The sequence below is a fragment of the Oncorhynchus mykiss genome, chromosome 9 (assembly GCF_057628025.1).
Source record: "Oncorhynchus mykiss isolate SJ-2025 chromosome 9, ASM5762802v1, whole genome shotgun sequence".
In the NCBI taxonomy this organism is placed as follows: domain Eukaryota; kingdom Metazoa; phylum Chordata; class Actinopteri; order Salmoniformes; family Salmonidae; genus Oncorhynchus; species Oncorhynchus mykiss.
In genome coordinates this window covers 5,120,356-5,136,189 of record NC_143030.1, presented here as the reverse complement: position 1 = coordinate 5,136,189, position 15,834 = coordinate 5,120,356, and the positions used below count along the sequence as shown (strand labels likewise).

General features: G+C 45.7%; 1 protein-coding gene across 1 annotated transcript; it reads right to left on the bottom strand.

The window, feature by feature from the left end:
• Window positions 1-212: 212 nt before the first annotated feature.
• LOC110531313 (phosphatidylcholine:ceramide cholinephosphotransferase 2) lies at window positions 213-14,772 on the bottom strand. Its single transcript, XM_036973671.2, has 6 exons — window positions 14,680-14,772; window positions 9,824-10,590; window positions 8,265-8,382; window positions 4,380-4,533; window positions 3,144-3,310; window positions 213-676 (listed from the first exon to the last, which is right to left on the bottom strand). The coding sequence occupies exons 2-6, from the start codon at window positions 10,357-10,359 to the stop codon at window positions 482-484; spliced, it is 1,170 nt and encodes a 389-aa protein (XP_036829566.2). The 5' UTR covers window positions 10,360-10,590; window positions 14,680-14,772; the 3' UTR covers window positions 213-481.
• Between the last annotated feature and the right edge of the window lie 1,062 nt (window positions 14,773-15,834).

The following is a 15,834-nucleotide window of genomic DNA, read 5'->3' as shown; positions in this document are numbered from 1 at the left end:
GTGCACCCCTATCCCCTACGCAGTGCACCCCTATCCCCTACGCAGTGCACCCCTATCCCCTATGCAGTGCACCCCTATGCAGTGCACCCCTATCCCCTACGCAGTGCACCCCTATCCCCTATGCAGTGCACCCCTATGCAGTGCACCCCTATCCCCTACACAGTGCACCCCTATCCCCTACACAGTGCACCCCTATCCCCTACACAGTGCACCCCTATCCCCTACACAGTGCACCCCTATCCCCTACACAGTGCACCCCTATCCCCTACAAAGGTGTGTTGGCCTGTAGCGTCCGTGCTGAAGAACACCAGAGGTAGTAATGACCGAGCCTTCAGGAAAGTTTCTTTCATTACAAGCTACAGCCTGTGATCTGTGAACAGAGGGAGGGAGGGAGGGATAGAAAAATGGATCACTGGTCTCCAGTCCCATCCCCCTCTACCATGGGGTTGTTGTTACCACGAGGAGGGCAGAGACAGGCCCTCTATTGGTCTCTGTTCCCATCCCCCTCTACCATAGAGTATCTCTCACAGGGGTTAATGTTACACCATGCAGAGGGCAGAGAGACGGGCCAGGAGAACACACAGGGAACGGTTGCCATGACATTGCGCTCCAGGAAGTTAAACACAGGGTTCCACCAGGTCCTTGACAGGTAGTTGTTAGAAGCCCCGCGTAGAGCCTGAACACAAAATGTAAAAATTGGTTTAGAATTGTTGTTTATTTTCAAAACCAATAAATATGCATATTGAGGGGTTTATTTTCTAAAGGACAATCGTATAATAAGCCATTGGATTCCTAGAGACCGATGTAAATCAGAAAGGTCAGAGTTCATCAGAGTCTGAACTAAAGAGAACGCTTTGAAATCAGTTGAGGCTGTTGTGTGACAAACTATCTATATTCACACAGCAACCATCATTACTAGACATTATGGTTGAGATGTATATACACGTATGTATGTATACACACATATATATATATATATCCTACCTCTGTGTGTGTGTACATATCCTACCTCTGTGTGTGTGTGTGTGTGTGTGTGTGTGTGTGTGTGTGTGTGTGTGTGTGTGTGTGTGTGTGTACACAAAGAGACACACACACACACACACACACACATACACTGCTCAAAAAAATAAAGGGAACACTAAAATAACACATCCTAGATTTGAATGAATTAAATATTCTTATTAAATACTTTTTTCTTTACATAGTTGAATGGGCTGACAACAAAATCACACAGAAATTATCAACCCATGGAGGTCTGGATTTGGAGTCACACTCAAAATTAAAGTGGAAAACCACACTACAGGCTGATCCAACTTTGATGTAATGTCCTTAAAACAAGTCAAAATGAGGCTCAGTAGTGTGTGTGGCCTCCACGTGCCTGTATGACCTCCCTACCTCCCCAGGCATGCTCCTGATGAGGTGGCGGATGGTCTCCTGAGGGATCTCCTCCCAGACCTGGACTAAAGCATCCGCCAACTCCTGGACAGTCTGTGGTGCAACGTGGCGTTGGTGGATGGAGCGAGACACGATGTCCCAGATGTGCTCAGTTGGATTCAGGTCTGGGGAACGGGCGGCCCAGTCCATAGCATCAATGCCTTCCTCTTGCAGGAACTGCTGACACACTCCAGCCACATGAGGTCTAGCATTGTCTTGCATTAGGAGGAACCCAGGGCCAACCGCACCAGCATATGGTCTCACAAGGGGTCTGAGGATCTCATCTCGGTACCTAATGGCAGTCAGGCTACCTCTGGCGAGCACATGGAGGGCTGTGCGGCCCCCCAAAGAAATGCCACCCCACACCATGACTGACCCACTGCCAAACCGGTCATGCTGGAGGATGTTGCAGGCAGCAGAACGTTCTCCACGGCGTCTCCAGACTCTGTCACGTCTGTCACGTGCTCAGTGTGAACCTGCTTTCATCTGTGAAGAGCACAGGGCACCAGTGGCGAATTTGCCAATCTTGGTGTTCTCTGGCAAATGAAAAACGTCCTGCACGGTGTTAGGCTGTAAGCACAACCCCCACCTGTGGACGTCGGGCCCTCATACCACCCTCATGGAGTCTGTTTCTGACCGTTTGAGCAGACACGTGCACATTTGTGGCCTGCTGGAGGTCATTTTGCAGGGCTCTGGCAGTGCTCCTCCTGCTCCTCCCTGCACAAAGGCGGAGGTAGCAGTCCTGCTGCTGGTTTGTTGCCCTCCTACGGCCTCCTGATGTACTGGCCTGTCTCCTGGTAGCGCCTCCATGCTCTGGACACTACGCTGACAAACGTGGCAAACCTTCTTGCCACAGCTCGCATTGATGTGCCATCCTGGATGAGCTGCACTACCTGAGCCACTTGTGTGGGTTGTAGACTCCGTCTCATGCTACCGCTAGAGTGAAAGCACCGCCAGCATTCAAAAGTGACCAAAACATCAGCCAGGAAGCATAGGAACTGAGAAATGGTCTGTGGTCACCACCTGCAGAACCACTCCTTTATTGGGGGTGTCTTGCTAAATGCCTATAATTTCCACCTGTTGTCTATTCCATTTGCACAACAGCATGTGACATTTATTGTCAATCAATAAGTGGACATTTTGATTTCACAGAAGTGTGATTGACTTGGAGTTACATTGTGTTGTTTAAGTGTTCCCTTTATTTTTTTGAGCAGTGTGTGTGTGTGTGTGTGTGTGTGTATATATATATATATACTACCTGTGTGTGTGTATATGGGGCGGCAGGGTAGCCTAGTGGTTAGAGAGTTGGACTAGTAAGTTCAAATCCTCGAGCTGACAAGGTACAAATCTGTCGTTCTGCCCCTGAACAGGCAGTTAACCCACTGTTCCTAGGCCGTCATTGAAAATAAGAATTTGTTCTTAACTGACTTGCCTAGTTAAATAAAGGTATATATAAAAAAATAAAAAAAATAAAAAATATATATATATATATCTCTTACCTGTGTGTGTGTGTGTATATATGTATCTATCTTACCTGTGTGTGTGTGTGTATATATGTATCTATCTTACCTGTGTGTGTGTGTGTATATATGTATCTATCTTACCTGTGTGTGTGTGTGTATATATGTATCTATCTTACCTGTGTGTGTGTGTGTATATATGTATCTATCTTACCTGTGTGTGTGTGTGTATATATGTATCTATCTTACCTGTGTGTTGGCCATGGTGTGATACCACCAGAAGAGGCGTGATGTAACAAAGTAGGCAAAGACAACATCAATGCTGTAATGCTCATGACCAATCAGGATACAGATCACGCCCACAACACTGAGCAACCAGCACAACCACACGTACCACCACATCTTCTTGGGGGAGTCTGAGGTAAACAAATTAACGTAGTTACAACACAACCTCATGTGTCAAATTGTTTTTGCCACCCATTTTCCCCCAATTCAAAATACACTTTTCAGAGCCTCACAGGACTGGTAAATATACGACATGATCAAAAGTATGTGGACACCTGCTCATAAAACATTCCAAAATCATGGGAGTTGCTGCTATAACAGCCTCCACTCTTCTAGGAAGACTTTCCACTAGATATTAGAACATTTTTGTGGGGACTTGCTTCCATTCAGCAGGCAAGTCAAGTTCTTTCACACCAATCTCGACAAAACATTTCTGTATGGACCTCGCTTTGTGCACGGGGACATTGTCATGCTGAAACAGGAAAGGGCCTTCCCCAAACTGTTGCCACAAAGTTGGAAGCACAGAATCATCTAGAACGGTCCCAGGTTAGAGAGGCCCCCCGACCCGGTCCCAGGTTAGAGAGGCCCCCCGACCCGGTCCCAGGTTAGAGAGGCCCCCCGACCCGGTCCCAGGTTAGAGAGGCCCCCCGACCCGGTCCCAGGTTAGAGAGGCCCACCGACCCGGTCCCAGGTTAGAGAGGCCCCCCGACCCGGTCCCAGGTTAGAGAGGCCCCCCGACCCGGTCCCAGGTTAGAGAGGCCCCCCGACCCGGTCCCAGGTTAGAGGCCCCCCGACCCGGTCCCAGGTTAGAGAGGCCCCCCGACCCGGTCCCAGGTTAGAGAGGCCCCCCGACCCGGTCCCAGGTTAGAGAGGCTCCCCGACCCGGTCCCAGGTTAGAGAGGCCCCCCGACCCGGTCCCAGGTTAGAGAGGCCCCCGACCCGGTCCCACTAGAGGGGTGGCCTCCTTTCTGTAACACTTCTCTATTTCCTTAATAAAATAAGAATCTCATTTCTTACACTAAATAAACAGGTATGTCATTGTGAGGGTTACAGAGAGTGTGAGTGTGTGTGTGTGTGTGTGTGTGTATATGTGTGTGTGTGTGTGTGCGTACGTACACTCTTGGATAAACAGGTATGCCAGTGTGAGTGTTACAGAGAGTGTGTGTGTACGTGTGTGTGTGTGTGTGTGTGTATACGTACACTCTTGGATAAACAAGTATGCCAGTGTGAGTGTTACAGTGTGTCCACTGTAGAGGAAGTCTCCACACATGAGGTGACCCCCGGTGATTGACAGGCCTCCTCCACTTATCAGACCCAGGATACGCCACACCATCCCTTCAGAGTCACCATAAAGCTAGGAGGGGGGGGGGGGGTAGAGTTTTAGTTAACAATGGACTGATCCTGGCTTAATTAACATACTGCAATGGACTGATCCTGGCTTAATTAACATACTGCAATGGACTGATCCTGGCTTAATTAACAATGACATATATAAACCTTGAATTGCTGATGCTATGTATTGGCCAAATATAGCCCCACAGCGGAGGTGTCATAATACCCATAAAACCTAGCGGTCAAACAGGGTAATGGTTCAGATAATTTTTCCTCCATTAATTTTCCCCCAAAGGGGATTTGAGAAACACTTAAAATAAGGGCTGTGTTTCATGTAGGTCTACCCTGACGGGGCGTTTTGATAACCGAGTAAAAAAGGTGACTATTTCCCCGTTTGACCGCTAGGTTTCATGGGTATTATGACTCATAATGTGGTATTCAATGAGAGGCGTTGAAGCCACCGGTCAGCCAAATTGGCCAGCAGGAGCCAATAGGAATGAATGGAATACTACAGTATTTCAGTTAAAAGTTTCAAGGATACATACAGTGCCTTGCGAAAGTATTCGGCCCCCTTGAACTTTGCGACCTTTTGCCACATTTCAGGCTTCAAACATGAAGATATAAAACTGTATTTTTTTTGTGAAGAATCAACAACAAGTGGGACACAATCATGAAGTGGAACGACATTTATTGGATATTTCAAAACTTTTTTAACAAATCATAAACTGAAAAATTGGCCGTGCAAAACTATTCAGCCCCCTTAAATTAATACTTTGTAGCGCCACCTTTTGCTGCGATTACAGCTGTAAGTCGCTTGGGGTATGTCTCTATCAGTTTTGCACATCGAGAGACTGACATTTTTTCCCATTCCTCCTTGCAAAACAGCTCGAGCTCAGTGAGGTTGGATGGAGAGCATTTGTGAACAGCAGTTTTCAGTTCTTTCCACAGATTCTCAATTGGATTCAGGTCTGGACTTTGACTTGGCCATTCTAACACCTGGATATGTTTATTTTTGAACCATTCCATTGTAGATTTTGCTTTATGTTTTGGATCATTGTCTTGTTGGAAGACAAATCTCCGTCCCAGTCTCAGGTCTTTTGCAGACTCCATCAGGTTTTCTTCCAGAATGGTCCTGTATTTGGCTCCATCCATCTTCCCATCAATTTTAACCATCTTCCCTGTCCCTGCTGAAGAAAAGCAGGCCCAAACCATGATGCTGCCACCACCATGTTTGACAGTGGGGATGGTGTGTTCAGGGTGATGAGCTGTGTTGCTTTTACGCCAAACATTACGTTTTGCATTGTTGCCAAAAAGTTCAATTTTGGTTTCATCTGACTAGAGCACCTTCTTCCACATGTTTGGTGTGTCTCCCAGGTGGCTTGTGGCAAACTTTAAACAACACTTTTTATGGATATCTTTAAGAAATGGCTTTCTTCTTGCCACTCTTCCATAAAGGCCAGATTTGTGCAATATACGACTGATTGTTGTCCTATGGACAGAGTCTCCCACCTCAGCTGTAGATCTCTGCAGTTCATCCAGAGTGATCATGGGCCTCTTGGCTGCATCTCTGATCAGTCTTCTCCTTGTATGAGCTGAAAGTTTAGAGGGACGGCCAGGTCTTGGTAGATTTGCAGTGGTCTGATACTCCTTCCATTTCAATATTATCGCTTGCGCAGTGCTCCTTGGGATGTTTAAAGCTTGGGAAATATTTTTGTATCCAAATCCGGCTTTAAACTTCTTCACAACAGTATCTCGGACCTGCCTGGTGTGTTCCTTGTTCTTCATGATGCTCTCTGCGCTTTTAACGGAACTCTGAGACTATCACAGTGCAGGTGCATTTATACGGAGACTTGATTACACACAGGTGGATTGTATTTATCATCATTAGTCATTTAGGTCAACATTGGATCATTCAGAGATCCTCACTGAACTTCTGGAGAGAGTTTGCTGCACTGAAAGTAAAGGGGCTGAATAATTTTGCACGCCCAATTTTTCAGTTTTTGATTTGTTAAAAAAGTTTGAAATATTCAATAAATGTCGTTCCACTTCATGATTGTGTCCCACTTGTTGTTGATTCTTCACGAAAAAATACAGTTTTATATCTTTATGTTTGAAGCCTGAAATGTGGCAAAAGGTCGCAAAGTTCAAGGGGGCCGAATACTTTCGCAAGGCACTGTATATCTCACAATCTAATTTAGAAGCATTAAGGTGTCTCTGGAATAGAACGCGTGACTAAAACTAAATGTAGACATATATACATACTAAACAATTATATAAACAAACATGTAAAGTGTTGGTCCCATGTTTCATGAGCTGAAATAAAATCTCAGAACTGTTCCATGAGCACAATTATTTTTTCTTCCTCTCCAATGTTGTGCACAAATGTGTTTACATCCCTGTTAGTGAGTATTTCTCCTTTGTGAAGATAATCCATCCACCTGACAGGTGTGGCATATCAAGAAGCTGATTAAACGGCATGATCATTACATAGGTGCACCTTGTGCTGGGGACAATAACAGGCCACCCTGAAATGTGTAGTTTTGTCCCACAGCCCAATGCCACAGATGTCAGAAGGTTTGAGGGAGTTTGCAATTGGAATGCTGACTGCAGGAATGTCCACCAGAGTTGTTGGCAAATAAATTAATGTTAATTTCTCTACCATAAGCCACTTCCAACACCGTTTTAGAGAAGTTGGCAGAACGTCCAACCGGCCTCACAACCGCAGACCACGTGTATGGCATGGTGTGGGCGAGCGGTTTGTTGATGTCAACGTTGTGAACAGAGTGCCCCATAGTGGCGGTGGGGTTATGGTATTGGCAGGCATAAGCTACGGACAACAAACACAATTGCATATTATAAATGGCAATTTGAATGCACAGAGATACCGAGACGAGATCCTGAGACCCATTGTCCTGCCATTCATCCACCTCCATCACCTCATGTTTCAGCATGATAATGCACGGCCCCATGTCGCAAGGATCTGGACACAATTCCTGGAAGATGATAATGTCCCAGTTCTTCCATGGCCTGAATACTCACCAGACATGTCACCCGTTGAGCATGTTTGGGATGCTCTGGATCGACGTGTACGTCAGCGTGTTCCAGTTCCCGCCAATACCCAGAAACTTCACACAGCCATTGAAGAGGAGTGGGACGACATTCCACAGGCCACAATCAAACAGCCTGATCAACTCTATGTAAAGGAGATGTGTCACGCTGCATGAGGCAAATGGTGGTCACACCAGATACTGACTGGTTGTCTGGTCCACACCCCTACCTTTATTTTTAAAGGTGTCTGTGACCAACAGATGTCATGTGAAATCCATAGATTAGGGCCTAATTTATTTATTTAAATTGACTGATTTCCTATTATGAAATGTAACTCAGTAAAATCTTTGAAATTGTTGCATGTTGACTTCATATTTTTTGTTCACTATAAATGCATTTCTGTAGATTTCAAAATATATTTTACAAAATGGTGCCCCATCAGTCATCTAGTCTCTATGTGAATCATGAATCATCATTTGGTTCCTTCCTTTCTAGGGAGTTTTTCCTAGCCACCCCACATAGCCTGGTTTCTCTCTAGGTTTCTTTCTGGGTTCTGGCCTTTCTAGGGAGTTTTTCCTAGCCACCGTGCTTCTACACCTGCATTGCTTGCTGCTTGGGGTTTTAGGCTGGGTTTCTGTACAGCACTTTGAGATATCAGCTGATGTACGAAGGGCTATATAAATACATTTGATAATCATTGTGTACCTTGGGAGCACAGGTGAAGTGTTTGCCAGGGACAGGTAGCGTGGTGATGTACATGGTGACACAACGGTACATGTACAACGTTCCGATCATGAAGAAACACCTCCGACCAATGATGGACCTGGAGGGGGAAGTCACCACAATTAGAACAGCAGTCTACACCAAGTCACCACAATTAGAACAGCAGTCTACACCAAGTCACCACAATTAGAACAGCAGTCTACACCAAGTCACCACAATTAGAACAGCAGTCTAAACCAAGTCACCACAATTAGAACAGCAGTCTACACCAATAGCCTTGCAGATAGCCTTGCAGTCTACACCAATAGCCGTGCAGTCTACACCAATAGCCGTGCAGTCTACACCAATAGCCGTGCAGTCGACACCAATAGCCTTGCAGTCTAAACCAATAGCTGTGCAGTCGATACCAATAGCCGTGCAGTCTACACCAATAGCCTTGCAGCCTAAACCAATAGCCGTGCAGTCTACACCAATAGCCGTGCAGTCTACACCAATAGCTGTGCAGTCTACACCAATAGCCGTGCAGTCTACACCAATAGCCTTGCAGTCTAAACCAATAGCCGTGCAGTCTACACCAATAGCCTTGCAGTCTAAACCAATAGCCGTGCAGTCTACACCAATAGCTGTGCAGTCGACACCAATAGCTGTGCAGTCGACACCAATAGCTGTGCAGTCTACACCAATAGCTGTGCAGTCTACACCAATAGCTGTGCAGTCTAAACCAATAGCTGTGCAGTCGACACCAATAGCCGTGCAGTCTACACCAATAGCCTTGCAGTCTAAACCAATAGCCGTGCAGTCTACACCAATAGCCTTGCAGTCTAAACCAATAGCCGTGCAGTCTACACCAATAGCTGTGCAGTCGACACCAATAGCTGTGCAGTCGACACCAATAGCTGTGCAGTCTACACCAATAGCTGTGCAGTCTACACCAATAGCTGTGCAGTCTAAACCAATAGCTGTGCAGTCGACACCAATAGCCGTGCAGTCTACACCAATAGCCTTGCAGTCTAAACCAATAGCTGTGCAGTCTACACCAATAGCTGTGCAGTCGACACCAATAGCTGTGCAGTCTACACCAATAGCTGTGCAGTCTACACCAATAGCCTTGCAGTCTAAACCAATAGCTGTGCAGTCGACACCAATAGCCTTGCAGTCTAAACCAATAGCTGTGCAGTCTACACCAATAGCTGTGCAGTCTACACCAATAGCCTTGCAGTCTAAACCAATAACCTTGCAGTCTACACCAATAACCTTGCAGTCTACACCAATAACCTTGCAGTCTACACCAATAACCTTGCAGTCTACACCAATAGCCGTGCAGTCTAAACCAATAGTCCAAAAACACAGTTCAGTCACAGTGGTTATAACAACGTATACAGACATAATATAACATTTAAAAATGTCTATTCCTTTGAAAAACGTTTGTGAGTGTAATATTTAAGGTCTATTGTTTATTTAATTTTTTTCCACTTTGCTTTTGTCAATGTAAACATGCGTTTCCAGTGCCAATAAAGTTATTTGAATTGAAAAGAAAGTACTTGTGTTTGAGGAACAGCCACTGTATGAACCAGAGTCCCACCAACACCATCCCGTTGACTTCGGTGACCGTAAACGCCCACGGTACACGGTCCACATAGTCAAAGAATTTATCCGGTAACGGGGGACTGACCGATTTATCCGGTACCCGTTCGTGTACGACGGTGATGATGACGGTGGTCAGGATGAGGTTGAATAACGCGTACACAAACGCCACCCCTGTTTTCCACCATTCCCGCGGGAACCGGTTGCCGCGGCCTTCCGGTACCGAAATCTTGACGTAGTCACTGTGTTTCCGGAGACCGTTGCTAAGCGACCGGATCAGTCGGCTGGATTTGCCGCTGGTCCGTCGGTCGTCCTGGTTATGCTTGGACTTAGTGTTAGGGATGTGGTCCGTTATCGTTGATGACGAAGGGTTGCCGTGAGGGTTGCCGTTGGAGACGATGTGAGGAGCTGGTGGCGGCGGCTGGGACTCCATTGTCACGGAGACCTCAAAGTGGGAGTGGCCTCCAGTCGGTCTCGCCTCGTTTTCGTGCATCAGTTCTGGGGTGGATATTTTGAGACACTCAACCGGCCAATCAGCAGGCTCCAAACATGTCCTTTAACCAATCAGCAGTCTTCAAAAACAAAAATATAATCCAGAAACTTCCAGCAAGGTGTGACCTCCGACCTCCGATAATGTTTGGCGGGTTAGAGGTACCTGATCAATGTGATCAATAATCCTATCAGCTCTGAGGTCATCAACAATGTCAGAGACCTTTGGAAACACCTGGAAAACACAAATACACAGACATCAGAGACTGTCCAGGAGACGAGAACCTGTTTCTACCTGATCAACTAAAAGGAACTGAAATGTACAAAGAGGAGGAAGGGGTGAAAACCTGTTTGACAGGCTAGCTAGCTCAGGAGGCTGGTGAGGACGGGCTCGTGGTAAAGGCTGGAGCGGAGTCAGTGGAATGGGATCAAACACATCAAACACATGGTTTCCATGGTATCAAACATGTGGTTTCCATGGTTTCCATGATTTGATGCCGTTCCATTGGCTCCGTTCCAGACGTTATAATGAGCCGTCCTCCCCCCCAACAGCCTCCACAGACACACAGAAAGACAGGCTGTTTTCAGAGCTCTCGGGGGCAGTTTCGCCAGACACATTTTAAGCCTAGTTCTAGGATTGTGAACTTATTTAAAATGCTTTTTTAGACCAGGACTGGACTGATCTGTGTCTGGGGAAACCAGCCATCAGTGGTCAGAGAGGACAGGCAGGTAACAAGGTGTGTTCTCTTCTACCTGCACTCTCTGTACAGTCACACTCAGTCAACACAGGTGAGAAATGTTCCGATCCTACCTGTAGGAATGTTGGTTTTGACTCAGAGAAACCAGAGAGAGAGAGAGCGCAGAGAGAAAGAGCCACACCTTAACTTCACACACACACACACATTCCTCACTCTTTAAACCACAGGTGATTTCACACACACACACCTCTGTGTGCTTTAATAGTCTTGTTGACGCAGGACAATGAGGAGTTCAGACTGCTACAACAACTGGCAGGATGGAGGGAGGGATGGAGGGGTGGAGGGAGGGAGGGGTGGAGGGAGGGAGGGATGGAGGGAGGGAGGGGTGGAGGGGTGGAGGGAGGGAGGGGTGGAGGGGTGGAGGGGTGGATGGGGGGAGGAAGGGGTGGAGGGAGGGGTGGAGGGGCTATTCATAGAATGTGAATCCCAATGCAATCCTCTAAAACAATTACATTACCTAGGTAACTAAACAACACCGTTACGTAACACACACGGTGTTGGAGGAAAGCATATTGAGTGAGTGACTGAGTAAGTGACTGAGTGAGTGACTGAGTGAGTGAGTGACTGAGTGAGTGTACTCATGCTACAAATCCTCTTTCTCCATATCATATCTGGCCTGCGTGTTAATGTGTGACTGACCCCCCCTCTAACCGTCTGTCTTCCTCCCATGCATCTAATATAAACCGTCTTTATCTCATTACTCTTGTATAGGGTTGCAAACTTGAGGCAATTCAATTCTAGGTCTTGTGGTATATTATGATATATTATATATATATATTCTGATTAAACTGTCCCCAATTCTAGGTCTTGTGGCATATTGTGGTTAAACTATCGCCATTCAATGGAAGTGCAACCCTCTGCATGCACAGTGCTTTCCTCCATCACATTGTACAGCTGATATATGAAGCATAAATCAGTTAAATTAGGCAGTGAACGTGAACCCTGAAAGAGTCCTGGATCTAGTTGTCAGACAAGTCCCCAAGTTGGCCCTCTGTTGTTGTCTGTATCCCTAGTGATATTGGCCCTCTGTTGTTGTCTGTATCCCTAGTGATATTGGCCCTCTGTTGTTGTCTGTATCCCTAGTGATATTGGCCCTCTGTTGTTGTCTGTATCTCTAGTGATATTGGCCCTCTGTTGTTGTCTGGATCCCTAGTGATGTTGTCTGTATCTCTAGTGATATTGGCCCTCTGTTGTTGTCTGGATCCCTAGTGATGTTGTCTGTATCCCTAGTGATATTGGCCCTCTGTTGTTGTCTGGATCCCTAGTGATGTTGTCTGTATCCCTAGTGATATTGGCCCTCTGTTGTTGTCTGTATCCCTAGTGATATTGGCCCTCTGTTGTTGTCTGGATCCCTAGTGATGTTGTCTGTATCTCTAGTGATATTGGCCCTCTGTTGTTGTCTGGATCCCTAGTGATGTTGTCTGTATCTCTAGTGATATTGGCCCTCTGTTGTTGTCTGGATCCCTAGTGATGTTGTCTGTATCCCTAGTGATATTGGCCCTCTGTTGTTGTCTGGATCCCTAGTGATGTTGTCTGTATCCCTAGTGATATTGGCCCTCTGTTGTTGTCTGTATCCCTAGTGATATTGGCCCTCTGTTGTTGTCTGGATCCCTAGTGATGTTGTCTGTATCCCTAGTGATATTGGCCCTCTGTTGTTGTCTGTATCCCTAGTGATATTGGCCATCTTGTTGTCTGTATCTCTAGTGATATTGGCCCTCTGTTGTTGTCTGTATCTCTAGTGATATTGGCCCTCTGTTGTTGTCTGTATCCCTAGTGATATTGGCCCTCTGTTGTTGTCTGTATCCCTAGTGATATTGGCCCTCTGTTGTTGTCAGTATCTCTAGTGATATTGGCCCTCTGTTGTTGTCTGTATCCCTAGTGATATTGGCCCTCTGTTGTTGTCTGTATCTCTAGTGATATTGGCCCTCTGTTGTTGTCTGTATCCCTAGTGATATTGGCCCTCTGTTGTTGTCTGGATCCCTAGTGATATTGGCCCTCTGTTGTTGTCTGTATCCCTAGTGATATTGGCCCTCGGTTGTTGTCTGTATCTCTAGTGATATTGGCCCTCTGTTGTTGTCTGGATCCCTAGTGATGTTGTCTGTATCCCTAGTGATATTGGCCCTCTGTTGTTGTCTGTATCTCTAGTGATATTGGCCCTCTGTTGTCTGGATCCCTAGTGATATTGGCCCTCTGTTGTTGTCTGTATCTCTAGTGATATTGGCCCTCTGTTGTTGTCTGGATCCCTAGTGATATTGGCCCTCTGTTGTTGTCTGGATCCCTAGTGATATTGGCCCTCTGTTGTTGTCTGTATCCCTAGTGATATTGGCCCTCTGTTGTTGTCTGGATCCCTAGTGATATTGGCCCTCTGTTGTTGTCTGGATCCCTAGTGATATTGGCCCTCTGTTGTTGTCTGGATCCCTAGTGATATTGGCCCTCTGTTGTTGTCTGGATCCCTAGTGATAGTGATCATCTTGTTGTCTGGATCCCTAGTGATATTGGCTCTCTGTTGTTGTCTGGATCCCTAGTGATAGTGATCATCTTGTTGTCTGGATCCCTAGTGATAGAGGCCCTCTGTTGTTGTCTGCTTGATTTACAGCATCAAGGTAAATTACTCCATATTTTCATATGGATTGGACACTACGTCTACTGTCCGGATAGACTATTGCAGCAACACCAAAGGCTCTTCCTAATAATGATTCTGGATATTATCATAGCCCTGAGAAATCACCCCCTTGGTCACTTTGTGATGACAAAAACAGCAATGGTGAGATTAATGCTACCACTATTCATGGGTTTATTATGTGTGCCTGTGTTGGGCACATAGAAACATCACCAAGGAACCAATCTATATAGTCAGGCAATGTCCACATTATTCCCTCATAGTTTAGAATGTTTAGAAGAACTAGAATGCCAATTAGAATATCAATTAGAATGTCAAAAGACCCGAGTTCCCAAGTTGTGGGTTGGATGACCATTCAAATAGTTCCCAGTTGTTTTGAACGCTCGGAATTCGGAGATGACCGAGTTCCCGGTTGTCTTGAACGCGGCATCATTCACACGCCACAGTCAAAGGGAGAGGAGTGTAAACATAACGCAAACCGGTTACAGTTTAATTAAGAACCAAACAAAACAAAACCAGAGTTTCTATTGGACACATTCAGCTAGGTCCCTCCCCGTGGCATTCCGTTTTGCAACATAATCGGCGTAATGGAACAGGCTCAAAGTAAGCAACCCTTCTCGCCGCCATCATCACAACATACGGGTATATAACAAATATTATCATTCTCACCGGGCGATAATAACATGAAGGATTTACGTAGGTGAAATATAAGTTAGGATCTGTGTTTAAGTACTGGAAATAGTTAAGTCTTTAATATTAACTGGATATTCGACCCGCAAAGCCAGTCGGGAGCAATTCACCTGTTGAAAGGTGAGCTATGGCGACCGACAACACCTTCTCTAACTCTTAAAACTTTTTACCTGCGCTCTTAGGGAAATGAAACCAACAAACGTTCTCAAGTTAGGCTAATTAAACAATGTATCCCCACATAAAAAAAACAGCTTACCTGTGTTCAGTAACGTGAAAGTTCGAAACAAGTCTGTGACCTTTTTTGTCTTCCTCCTCTATGTTGAGTTGTCTTCTCTTACCTTGGGTGTGTAAATCACAGCTCCCCTCCTGTCAGACAAGACACGCCCTCTTCAGCAAAACACGCCCCTATAGCTTCCTATTACATTTGATCAATTATCAAAACTATTCAGAATGTGCATTTCTATATATATATATTTTTATAATAGCCTAATTTCATATAAAAAGGTGTCGATTAAATTTAAAGGTCTTAAAAAAAAAATTCAGGCAGAGAACTGGTTCTCCCGGCCCAAATAAGGTACACCAAGGCCACTCCCCTCTCAGTGAGTCACTTCTCGTTAAACGATCCGCCCGTTCCAGAACGTTGTTGAAGCTCGAGCTCAAATGACTCACCGTCATCATGAGGGACTGTCTTGTCCCTGACTCCGGGGCATAATATAAGTCACTCAGATCAGCTGTTTAGTTAACGTTTCACCTCAGCTCTCTAATTTAGTTTTAGATGAGGCTACCCCCGTGACTGACTGGACAAATAGAGTCCAAATTGAACCCTATTCCCTATATAGTGCACTACTTCTGTCCTGATCCCTATATAGTGCACTACTTCTGACCTGAGCCCTATGGCACCCTATTCCCTATATAGTGCACTACTTCTGACCAGAGCCCTATTCCCTATATAGTGCACTACTTCTGACCAGAGCCCTATTCCCTATATAGTGCACAACTTTAGACCAGAGCCCTATGGCACCCTATTCCCTATATAGTGCACTACTTTAGACCAGAGCCCTATGGCACCCTATTCCCTATATAGTGCACTACTTCTGACCAGAGCCCTATAGAACCCTATTCCCTATATAGTGCACTACTTTTGACCAGAGCCCTATAGAACCCTATTCCCTATATAGTGCACTACTTCTGACCAGAGCCCTATGTAGGATGCCATTTGGTAATAACTCATTTCCAGTAAATAACCAACAACTCTGTGTGACACATCCTGACCGGCTGCCCACTCCCAGGTTATAATGACAGAATAACATGAGGAGGAGTCAACTGATGTTCTTATTGGTTGTTGAAACTGAAAGTAGCCTCGACTAGACTCCAGTGTTGGCTGTTGTTTTATCCTTTTCCTCTTGGAAAA

Bases quoted from the DNA above. Each gene is read 5' to 3' on its own strand.
- LOC110531313 (XM_036973671.2), bottom strand. From the start codon at position 10,359: ATGCACGAAAACGAGGCGAGACCGACTGGAGGCCACTCCCACTTTGAG. The intron at 8,383-9,823 runs GTACTTTCTTTT...TTCCCCCTCCAG, and splicing joins TGGCTGTTCCTCAAACACAA to GTCCATCATTGGTCGGAGGT. The intron at 4,534-8,264 runs GTACACAATGAT...CCCCCCTCCTAG, and splicing joins ACTTCACCTGTGCTCCCAAG to CTTTATGGTGACTCTGAAGG.